Here is a 12,333-nt window from a genome sequence, read left to right as displayed (position 1 = left end):
TTTTGATCTAGCAAACTCAGATTTATTTTCTGTTTTTTTTTATTTGATTTTTTAATTTTTTACAAAAAATACATTTTAACAGGTAAATAAAAACCATTTCCATTAGTCCACTGTTCAAAGTGTAAATGTACATTGTAAATTTTCAATTTTTAATATAGACATATGCTATATTTTGAGAGTCACCTACAATAAACTCAACTACGGGATCCGATGAAACATAATAAATAAAGAAATGGAAAACTACACACCAATAAATGGAAAATATAAACTTTTTAAAAGTCATACAAAGTTATATTACAGCCACCTCTTCAAAAATCAAACATTCAATTTAGCCATTATAAAGTACAACAGAATCACGTTATCCTTATTGGCATACAAGAACAGATAGCATCTCCAAATTGAAATGCTATCCCTTACAAGAAATTGAGCTACAACTTACTTGGATCATGTTCCTTTTTAATCAGGACAGTTAGCAGTGCAAAAGCCAAAATCATTGGCTTGACAAAAAGTACAATTCCTAGGTATGAAAACACTGGATGCAGTTTCATGATTTTTATTTTAAAGCAAGAACCATTTTTCTTGATCACTTTTTGGATGATGAATAATACCAGACGTAGAAGGTAGATGTGCTGTCTTTGCCACCTCTTCTCGTTCATGACGACTTGAAAAGAAAAGCATGCAACAGGCTGAGGAGAATACTGTCACCACTGTAATAATGTTTTGTCTCAGCACCATTTCTTCCAGGAAGTTTCTGCGTGAGCATTAAAGCATAGAACTAGTGGCTTAATAGTTGCTGTGAAACATTTAAGGAGGTTAGAAAAAAAAAAGTGTGACCCTAAAGGATGTCTAAACTTGAAGACAGCATAAAAAATTGTATTTGAACACTTTCAGCTTTAGCTTACTGTGTAGTTTAACACCACAGATAAGACATGCCTCCTTTTCGAAGTTATTTCTATTTCAACCAGATAATCAAGGATTTAGTAGTCTGACCCATTTATACACAGCATGGCACATTGATAGGAAAGTAAGTTCTGGAAATGAGTCTCAGCACCCTCACATGCCAGCCTGAAAGACTCTAGGGCAGAATACATGTTTAATGCTACAGCAGTTCCCCCCCACCCCCCAAGATAACATATACAAGCATTTGTATACATCACAGAACCTGTATGTCAATCCTTTTCAGCACTGGGCTGCCCTGAAAAAACACCTTCCAAGTCTCAAGAGGTGATGTTACAGCTGAGATCCTCCAGGAGTCCAACCCTAGCTTTTGATACGTTCTCTCCAGTGGGCCACCAGAACGTTTCCCATTCTGTCAGATACCTCTGACTTGGAAAGAAGTGGGCAAGAGCTGCAAGTTGAAAACCAACCACTCGAACCTGTGTACTGGTACGTACTGGACTTGGGAACCAGCACTGTTGCATTCAGATGGGACCTATAGATGTTCAGATAGGAACTACAGATGGTAGAACTGAACATCCCTCCCACTGCACTCAAACAGAGAAACAAACCCTAGGAAACAACAATCAAGTAGCAAGGGCAGGACACACATAGGTATGTGGTCTCCAAGACTGAAAAGGCTGAAATATCCCATGGCTTTGTTTATGCTGGAAGATTATGTACACAATGTTCGTAAGTGGCACCAAAAAAATCCAAAAGGGAGCCAAAGATCACCCACTTTAAGGATGAGACCCTTAAGGAATTTTTTCCTCTTTTGGTAGTAAAAAACATTTTTGCCCATATTGGCAATATTTGTGATCTATTAGTCACATTTCTAGAACATTAATGCAACATACAACATTTTTGATAGTAATGAAAATACTGTAGCTTACAATAACATCACCGAGGTTTGTTCTTAGAAGGAAATCAAGGAAGGCTCTTTTTGCATTTTTAATATATTCTACTACTTCGATTTCAGAAGAGGAAAAAATTGCAAGTATCAACGCTTATATAAGACCAAAAGTCAACCAAAACTTCTGTAGAAAAGTATTAAGATTCCTAATCATAAAAATATTTGCAAATTTAATTACAAATACATTTTAAAAGCAAAATCCTTAATTAAGTACATTGGGGTTGGTCAATATTGACAGTGTTCCTTTACGAGGAAGTTAAGATAACCCCCACTGTATCCGTGGGAACATCTAAACGCATAGAGTATATACACTTATCAATCAAACTATGTCAAATATATAAAGTGAAGAAGCAGTATTTACACTTTTGAGCCTATACAGAGGTTATAATGGAAGAACAAATACGAGTGCTAAAATCTTAAGATATTAAGTACTACTGATTTCATGCATTTGTTCTACAACTTGTCCTAAAATTTCATCTACCACATCAATATCGTAATTTACTTGCTGCAAGTCTAGATCAGGCATGATCGTAGCCAAAAGTTGTCCAACATTCACTCGAAGGGAGCGTAGTTTCAGGCTGTGAAGAAATAATTTGATATGTTTAGATATAGATAAGTTTCATGTTAAAATACACACAACTTTAATTAATAAAGCTGGACTAAGGTTCAATAATGCAAAGGCTCTGTGCATGACTTCTGTAAACCAAAAGGAAACTGAAACTGCAACAAGATAATTTCAAGATCTACTGATTTTTCAAAGCTGATTCTTGAGTTTTTAATTTTGAAGGTGTACATTTCCTTAGCTTCAAAGGAATACTAAGAATTCTGCCCTTCTGAAAAGAAGTTTAATACTTCCATTTAAGTTAGCAAATAAGCACTTGCACAATCCTCTACCCCACAATACCTCTTTATTTCTCAAAACAGTATTAAAAAAACCACAATTTTTATACATCTAGAATCACAAACTACTACCACCAATGGGAACAAAAGAAGAGAAAAAGACAAGAAAAAAAAGGCAAGAAAGAGTAGCTTGTCCAAAGGCTTGAAATTATAAAGAGGAATTAAGGTAGGAGTTACAGTACAAGGAAAATACTATTCCTCCTCTTTTTGCTTTCTTTCATGGTTCAACTGCTCTATCGTCCTCCTGCCCAAATTGCTTCCATATCGTTCATTCCTTCTCTTGAGCATTTCCTTCTACCATCATTTCCTTTATTATCTCCAGTAGCCAGTCTTCACAGTGCCATCAAATCCCAATAGTACTTGTAACTGCCACCACAAGCAATGCATGTATTCGCTAATTCTTCCAGTCAGATGCAGTAAGCAGAAAATGAAATGCTGGCAGGTGAAGGGGAAATTGAACCCCAGAAAAACTTGGACTGAAAGGGGTCTCTAGAGGTCATCCAGTCCCTTCCCTCCACTCCCTTCAACACGTATTGAAAGAAGGGCTAACTCAAATCAAGTTGCTTTGGACCTTCTTGTGTTTGGAAAATCTCCACAGACGGAGATTCCACAGATTCCCTGGATCCCTTTTCCAGAGTTTGACTGCCCTCACTGTGGATATAAGAAAAAAAAGTTTAAACAGAATCTTTTCTTGCAGCTTGTTTCTTTTGCCTCTCATCCCATCACTGTGCTCGCCAGAAGCCAGACTTCCATCTTTTCTACACCCACATCCAGCTGCAGAAGAAAGCACTGAGGTACCAGATCTCAAGGCAGCTTTTTCTTCCTAAGGCTATTTCCCTCAGCATCCCCCCGTGCATCAGACGCTCCAAGCCCCTAATCACCTTGGTGGCCCTCCAGGGGCCGGTGTCTTTCATACACCAGGGAGCCGCAAACACTCCCTGTCTGGTCTCACAGTGCCCAGCAGAGAGCAAGAATCACTTCCCTCAAGCTGCTGGCTGAACTCTTGCCAACAGAGCCCAGCAGGCACCGGGCCCTCCCACCACAAGAGCGCACTGTTGACTCACATTCAAACTTCTAATCCCCCCCACCGGCCCAGGAGGAGCCTCCAGCTTGTTCAACTGCATGGGTTGTTCCCCGTGCATCTGAAAAACGTCACTGCTGCTCTGTTGAACTTCTGTGAGGCATCTTACAGCCCATTTCTCCAACTTGTTGAGGTCCCTCAACAACATCCCTACCTTCCAGCGTATCAGTGGTCCCCCTCCGATCTGGTGTCACTGAGAATCTAGCAAATTCATTTTGCTGTCATCTAGGCCATTAATGAAAGCATTAACAACAATTGGCCTTGATATTGATCCCCAAACTTATCAGACTGGCTAGTTTTACAACCCACCTCCTAGTCTACCTATCCAAATCATAACTCACAAATTTTGGTTATAAAATTATGGCAGCCTACATGGAAAGCTTTCCTAAATTGAAGGCCCATTTTCCCCTTATCTATAGAGCCAGTCACCTCATTGTAAGAGGTAATCAGGCTGGAGAGGCACTGTTTGCCCTCAGTCAATCCACGCTGGCTGTTTCTAATCACCTTGACTATTGTGAGGCTGCATGTGGCATCCAGGCAGATTTGCACCGCGGTCTTCCTGGGGACTGAGGTTACACTGACCAGTCTGTAGTTCAGATCCTCTTACTTGCCTGTCCTGAATACGGGTATGACAACTGCCTTTTTCCAGGCATCGGGAAGCTTAATTGACTGCCACAAACTTCTGGAGATGTCATCACAAGGCCAACTCCATCAGTTGATCAGCTCCCACTGATGCCTGTCACCTGGTTCCACAGACTTGGTTGCGTATGTTGAATTTGCTGAAGTGGTCCCATAATTCAGTCACCTTTTATTCCAGGCAATGCTTCAATTAACAATTAGGCTCATGGACCTTGGGGGCCAGAGGACAGACCTCACCAGTGAAAACGAAGGTAAAGGAGGTACTGAGTACCTCAGTAATGTGTCTCAGGTACCTCACATCCTTTGTCCACAAGGCCTCTGCCCCACAGAACAGCAGGCCCATAGTTTTCTGTTTTCCTGTTGCTGCTGCTGTGCTTACGGAAGCCCTTCTTGCTTGTCCTTCACAGACCTTACTAGTTTTAACTCCAGCTGAGCTCTGGCTTTCAATTCCATCTGACATGCTCAGCCAGTGTGTCTATATTCCTGCTGGACTAATCATCCTTCCTTCCACCTTGTACATGTGCTTCTTTTGTGGGTTTATTTCTACTAACGGAGAGCAGCAAAATCTCGACTTGAAAGCATAAACTCTTGTTTAGTGCGAAGATATACCCTGGACATGACCTAGTTCCACAGGACTGCTCTGCAGCAAGTTGCTATATGGGAGAACAAATCAGTTCCAAAACTGAAAACAAACTCTTTCCAGCAGGGTACAGCAGATCCAAGAAAGAAAAATAGCATGCAAAAGCGAAGTTCATCTATACAGCACATGCTAATAATCACCCTCTTTCTTGCCTTCTTTCTCCCTCCCCTTGTTCTGTAAATTGTGTCTAGAAATTATCTTACAACATTTTCAATATTTAAAGAAGTGTCAGTAGGGAATTATATTGTGCAATGGTCAATGCTGCTCAAACAAATACCTAGATCATTAAAAAAAAATACCTGATGAAGACATGAAGCATGAATGTTACTGAGCTGGGAGTCACAAAAGGCAGTAGAAAAGAATTCCAAGCACCAAGTTTTATTATATGATTATCAGACATGACCTTCAATCAAGGTCTTTCAGATACAATCAGCCAGCCAAAATCTTGTTTGATATAGTCTAAAAAGAACAAAATTGATACCTTTCTCCATCAGAAAAATTTACAGTCTCTTCTACATTACTGGTTGTAGAATCATTTGCTCGTGCTACCGCTTGCGGAATTGAAGCTTTTAACTGTGCGATTTCTCCTTTGAGTTCTTCACATTGACAGGCAATTTTATTTTTTTCCACTTGTAGCATTTCAATCTGGCAAGTAAATCAAAATAAACAACTTTATACATCACATCAATTTGTGGTGGTTAAAATAAATATAACCAAAACAAACTATTTGCTGACTGCTTTTAATTAACTTTTCAGGGAAATGTCATGATATGGCAAAATAGACAAACTGCTTTTGAGCAGCCAGCTGAACACACCGCACTCTAAACCTACTTTGTCAGACTCTCAGGTTTGCTTTTTTCTATCAACGGAAGCAAAAAAAACATAAGATTCTAGCCTAAGTTAGCCCCTTTTAGGTGGCTTGATTAGTTAATAGACTGGATTTAACTAAACAACATGTTAGGTACTAGAACTGCTATGAAACATCCCTTCAGGAAGACAGAAATTTATGTCTTTAATTGTCATTTTGAAGCATATCACCGTTTTAACAAACATACCTCATTTTTGTAACTGTCTCTCTCAATGCTGCATTTGTCCAGTTGCCTGAAAACATCATCCAGCTGCACAGCAATTTCGTCGACCTCACTCTTACTTTCACCGTCAGCACACTTGCTGCATTCAGTCTTTAAGTTCTGCAGAGTACTGCATTGTTCTTTTAGTTTTGCTATTTCTTCTAAGGCCTGTTCATACAGCACGCTTACTTCTGCCAAACTTCTTTCATGAATGTTTTCTTCTGCAAATGAAGAAATTGTCTCAGTTGACTGATGGCACATTTCTTTTTTCACATACTTATTATTCATTTCTAGTATCCTCTGTTCCAGTGTTTCTACTTGCTTGGTTAATACCTCACATTTGTTTTGGTACATTTCTTTTTCTTTGTTTACTAATTGCAGCTGATTTCTCAGTTCATTTCCAAGATCTGCAGATGTCTCAGAAAGATTATTCGCATTGTGCTGCTTAATTTCCACTTCTGCACTGGGAATTGGAATTTCAGTCTCATCTTCCATCTCTTCCTTTTTAACCACTAAATTTGGGACATCCGTCTGTGTTGCAGAGGTCAACTGTTCGCTTTTTGAATCTGAAGCAGTCGCACTGCAAGGTTCTCCGACATCACTGTTTTCTATCTGCTTCTCCTCCTGGTCCACATTAATACATTCAGTTTTTACCACTGGAACATCAGAATCTGCTGAAGGCTTTGGAGTGCTGCTCTCCTCTAAAATAATGACATCATCGTCATCATCATGGTTGCTGAATGTTCTTTCACTTAATCGAGGTGTTTTTAAAGACACAGGTGTGACACAGCCAGGTGTCTTCCGTTTCAGACTGAGGAAGAAAATATTAAATCAATTATTGTATTGTTCAAATACTGCAAAAGTCATTTGTTTTAAACTATGTTTAGTGTTTCGATAAGCACAATTCAAAACTGCTACTCAAAGAAAGAGATGTCTCCCTGCAGCACATCTTAAGTCAGTAGTCACAATAAATACCTTTCCTGTAAAAACAATGGCTGATATTCACACTAGGTTATTACTTTCATACATTATTTTGAGACAGACTCAACATTTAGGGATAGAGAAGACCTGTAACAGAGGTTAAGTAAAACATACTGTAGAGTGAGCTTAATGCAATACAGCCTTTTCCTAAAGAGAGACAAATCACTAAGCAATTTTCCTTGCCAGTACAGTGTTTTTTTGCTGCTTTCCTTTTTCTTCTTCACAAGGTTTCTAGGTATCTTTAATTAACACGGTTCTTCCTATAGTACCAGAAGTGACATACAAACTTTGGCAGCTATGACCCGAAGATGGGTCTGTACCCAACACCATCACTTTCATTAAAAAAATTATTAGGGATAAATAGGAATCTTTTTTGTATAGGTTCACTAACCTGTTGTCAGAATCAGAATGAGGTGAAGATACTGATCTGTTTGAAACTAGCAGAGGTCTTTTGACAGAAGCATTTGATGTTTCTGGTAAAAGTGCTCTTGGAACAGCTTCCTTTCCACTCACAGCTGAGAACGTTTTAAAATCTTTACTTGAGGAAACAGGTGTTTTTAAAAACATTTCATTATTGATCTATAAGATAATGTTAGTTAAGAATAGAAAGAGATATTAGTAGATTCTTCAGAATAGGTTTAAGTAGTTCTATTAACTATCTGAAAACACTTAGAATTATGACAGACATTTCTTCTGTGTACTGCAAGGATACAGAAGCAATATATATATTGCAATATGTATCTCCATATAGCAATCTCCTTGACCCTGGCTCAGTAGTTTGCAATAAGAAAGGTGGACTAGACTCCTCAGTTTTCTTTTTAAAAAAAAAAATTTTTTTTTTTAAAACCTCAGTTTTCTCAGCTTAATAATCACATACGCAAAGAACAAACAAACAAAAAAACCCACAACTAAACTCTACTGATATGTATCAACTACTGTTTCCTTTGTGTCTCTCCAATGCTGGTTTTAATTTTACTTTTTAGTGCATGTCTTAAACATAGAAATATTAGAAAGCAGCAAGGTTTTTTTTTTTTATATCTTAACTACAAATTTCTGCTGGATTTCTCAGAGGACTCCAGCTGCACAGTCCTCCCCGTGCACAGCTGCTTTCTGACAATAAATCTTTCTGATCTTACAAGTCTTTCTATAGAAGAACAGAAATAGAAATAGCTATTTTAAAGTACGATGTAGAATCCTGGGGAAGAGATTTTTCCAAGCAGCTTTGTAGCTGGGTCTGAAGTCTGACCATCATACACAAAATATGGGATAGATGTTTCTGTTAAGTTGCTCATAATTAATTCAGTTTGTCCAAAATGAACAAACCATTTTACTTTTAGAAATTACTTTTCTACTTGGATAAAATTAACTGCAGGAAAATGAATACAATGAAGTAGATGGATTAAAATAACACATGCAAAATCTCTTCTCCAGAAATTGAGTGATCTGAGGTTAACAGTTAGAGAACAACCTAAATCTCACTTTATAATTCAGAATCAAATTTCCTATCTGCACACTCCCATTACTAAATCATTTTGATTTGCATCTGCATTCCATTTGAATATGAGTTCCTCCTTGCAACACAAGCTTTCAAAAATACAGCTACTACAAATTCTACACTTACCCCAGCCCCCCCAACATTTTTTTCAATAAAACCTTTGTTTTTATCTCATCACATTTCCCTCTACAACAAATCCATTTTCAACAATCAGATATCATGTCATAAAAATAGCTATCCATGACTGACATCTTTTCTAGTACTATTTCGTGAGGCAGCTTTGACCCCTTCAAACCCTTTGTTCAGTACTGCATAGAACTCAATGCTGTATTTGCTATCATTGGACAGCAAAGATGGGGGATTTTTGGTTTACTAAGAGTGAATATAGCCTATACAACCAACAAAACAAAACAGGCTGTTGATCCAATCATCTGACCACGAGTTAAGGCAACCTAAATCAAAGCCTGGCCTACTGGATCAAACTGCAGAGTATTGTTGCCAGCAAGGATAACCCCATTACCAGCGTCAGTTTCCTATTGACTTCAGGAGAGTTACCTGGTGGCAGTAGTCCAGCCGTTTCTTCAGTTTTTCCCTGTCTCTGCACAGGAGCAAGGAAAAAATAAAAAGCTTAGATTCAAAGTGTTAATTCATTGTGAAACCAAATCAACTTACATCTAAGACTAAACACAATACACCTTATTTGGCTAGGTACATTTCTAACAAACACATTCTACTTTACTGAATGAAAATTTTCTGCATGAACTTAGAAACTATTGTAGTTTAAATTTAGCTTAACTTCAAACAAGTTCTCCCTCAGATCAAGATTTTAAAAAAATGTTTAAAACAATTAAAAAAAGCCTTCTAGAATGCAAACCAGAAATTCATTAAAATGCTCAAGTCTTTTTTTTTTTTTTTTTTCCATATACCTTAGCTAAGAATCCTCTCATTCTTAAATAAATGCATTGAGGTAGTCAGCTGCTTCAACGTGGGCCTTGAAAACAGTTTACCTAGACAAGGGCTCCTAACAGATAAAAGGGACTGTTTCTCTCTAACATCCCAAACTATCCTCATACTGCTTACTACTATGGAACGCCACCCCTCTGAGAACTGTAGTGAACACCAGCTTCTTGCACTATTCACCTCACTAGTTATTAAATGAGAGGGACCTCTTCTGCTATGACTTTTCTATTTTTTACTTAAGATGGAAAGCAAGCATTAGTCAAAGAGAGAAATTTGAAGGTCCTGTCAACATGCTAACACTGGAGAAAAGAGAAATGCTATTCAGCTAGTCATTACTATGATCAGGTCTTGATTGTAGGGCGCTATCTTCTGATGGATATATTCCCAGAAGGGTTGCAATCATATCATAGGTGAAAGAAAACAGTGTTTAGCTTTCACATTATTTTTCTAGCGTGGACACACAAGAAATTCTCTAGTACTCACTTTTTCTTATAAGTTTTCTCGTATGTGGGATGTATTAAGTCATCATCTTCTGGTTCTTCTGGCACATTACAATCCCTGAGTTAAGAGAAAAAAGGCCAACAAAAAGAGCTTAACATACATACTTACATTAGGTGATATAATAAAAGGTAGAAGCAATAGTTTGGTATTTATCTAAATCAAATTTTACCGGAATTGTGGATCAGGGTTCAGTGAGCAGTACCACTTTTCTGGCAAGTGCTCTATTCCATCTGGAAGCTTCCGCCACTTCAGACATGCATCACATTGTACCCATGTCTGATCAGGCTGCTTTCTGTAATGAAAAAAAACCAGAACTTTCACAATAAAAGGTTATTTTCATGATTGAGCATAATGTAGTAATAATAGTATATAAAGTTGTTTTAAATAAAAAGTGATACTCACTGGATCTCCTCAACTGGCAAAGCTAATGGATATTCTTCATTTTTCTTTGCTTTCATTTCATTCCAGTAATCATTAAGCTTTTCTCCTAGAGCCGCTATTGTGAGTCTAAAACCAAAAGTTTTTTAAAAAACACCTTAAATAATAAAATTTTAGAACAGAAATAACATTTTTAAAACTACGCTGAAATAATAAGCATATGAGCACATGAATATTTCCATTTGCGCAACAGTGAGCTTTTTGCTTTTAGCAAACCCTAGAAGTTCAGAATTGTGTGAAGCCATGTTTGTCAGCTAGGAAATCACAAGAAATTTTACTTGGGACACAAAGACAGTTTTAAACTGAAACAGAGAGTCCTTGATTCAGAAGCACTGTGCATGTACAGTGCAAACCCTGAAGCCAAATCATCAGCTAAGCTTCAATCCTAGAAGAATCATGGTACAAAGCTGCCTCTGTCAACCCGGTACTGAGGCGGGTATCTGGCTGTGTGTCTCTATAGGTTCATGACCACTCTAAACTGACCTACAGCAATACTACACTGAGACTGTAAACATATATTCACATTAGTGTAGTATATACTCTATATGCTGCTAAAAGAAGCAGGCCAGTTTTCCCCTATATTCATTTTTAGCTGGATTAGTTTCCTGATCAGGACTTACCACGCAGTGGCACAACTGTTAGAGCTGGCACACAGCAAGGAGTGGCGTAGAAGAGGAACAAGTCCCACAGGTGAGGTAAGGGTAAGACCGCCTATTATCAGCATGCTGATTTATGTCAGAGTTAAGTGACTGGAAAACCAGAGCCTGTGAGCCAGTCCCTCCCCTCCCATCTTATTCCAATACGTACACAACCTCATGCTTTGAACTAACACAAATGTCTAGGCAGTGACCTAGTCTGGCCTAGAAAGTTTCCATCTGGATAACCTCCAAACCCAAGTCATGAATTCTGGTGCCAGAAAAAGGAAGTAGCACAAGGGCAGAAATGAGCAGCAATGCTTAGACTGAATCGTGTCTCTTTTGGTGAGGGGAGAGAGACAAGTCAGCTTACATTGATCGTGGAATTACAGCATCAGTTTTTCATTTCTGTTCTGGGCTGCTTCTGAAAACCTGTACCAGCAATCTTTGTAGAAAGACCTTTACACAAAGATCTTTAAGTACCTCTATATCCATACTACAAGTACAAAAAAAAAAAGCCAACAAAAAACAAGTAAAACGTTCAATGCTCACTGTGCCAGCCTGTGGGAATGTAGTGTAAAATTTGGTTAACACAAATGACTATCCTGTGGCATATCCTCTGCCAAAGGAACTGTTAGTGCAACCACAAAGGAAATGGTTCAGGGAACAGTTGTACTTAAAAATGAGCACAAGAGCTATGTTATTGTTAGAATGATTCCCTAGTCTGCTTTAACATGTGTTCTCATTAATAGCTCTTTTAGTATAATAGTGGCAGACACAGGGACTGCTTAAAGCTGGCAGTATCACTGCAAAGAAGAGTGCAAACCGTGCTGTGAGTACTACTTAAAAATATAGGCAGATTAACTGTAGTGGCTGCAACAGTCATCTTCCCAACTATCAGGCTTGCTCCTTCTCCACTAAAAGCTGCTGTTTCAACAGCAGGAATGACCAGGAGCTATAGCAGGGGAAGTCTGAACTACAATTAACAGCTTAGTTTGTGACAGCACTCTGATGAGGTTTCTGGGTTACCTTTCTAAGCAGAGCTGCATATAAATCAGCAAATCGGGAAAAGCTCCATGGACAGTTAAGCTGTCCTTGTCAGAGGAACACCAACAACTGGCTGAAGGGCAAAACATACAGCTTG

The 12,333-nt window shown here is 38.4% G+C and overlaps 1 protein-coding gene across 1 annotated transcript in view; it reads right to left on the bottom strand.

Annotated features, from left to right (window-relative positions):
• The window catches only part of MORC3 (MORC family CW-type zinc finger 3), a 30,078-nt gene continuing 17,745 nt past the window's right edge, over positions 1-12,333 (bottom strand). The window contains exons 10-17 of the mRNA XM_083819991.1: positions 10,519-10,623; positions 10,286-10,408; positions 10,099-10,173; positions 9,211-9,253; positions 7,552-7,739; positions 6,165-6,990; positions 5,591-5,754; positions 1-2,427 (exon numbers count right to left, since the gene is read on the bottom strand). Of these exons, the coding sequence (XP_083676117.1) occupies positions 2,274-2,427; positions 5,591-5,754; positions 6,165-6,990; positions 7,552-7,739; positions 9,211-9,253; positions 10,099-10,173; positions 10,286-10,408; positions 10,519-10,623 (1,678 nt within the window). The 3' untranslated portion in view covers positions 1-2,273. The remainder of the gene's footprint in view (positions 2,428-5,590; positions 5,755-6,164; positions 6,991-7,551; positions 7,740-9,210; positions 9,254-10,098; positions 10,174-10,285; positions 10,409-10,518; positions 10,624-12,333) is intronic.

The sequence above is a fragment of the Anser anser genome, assembly GCF_964211835.1.
Source record: "Anser anser genome assembly, chromosome: 1".
Classification (NCBI taxonomy): Eukaryota; Metazoa; Chordata; class Aves; order Anseriformes; family Anatidae; genus Anser; species Anser anser.
This window is presented reverse-complemented; position numbering and strand designations above follow the sequence as displayed.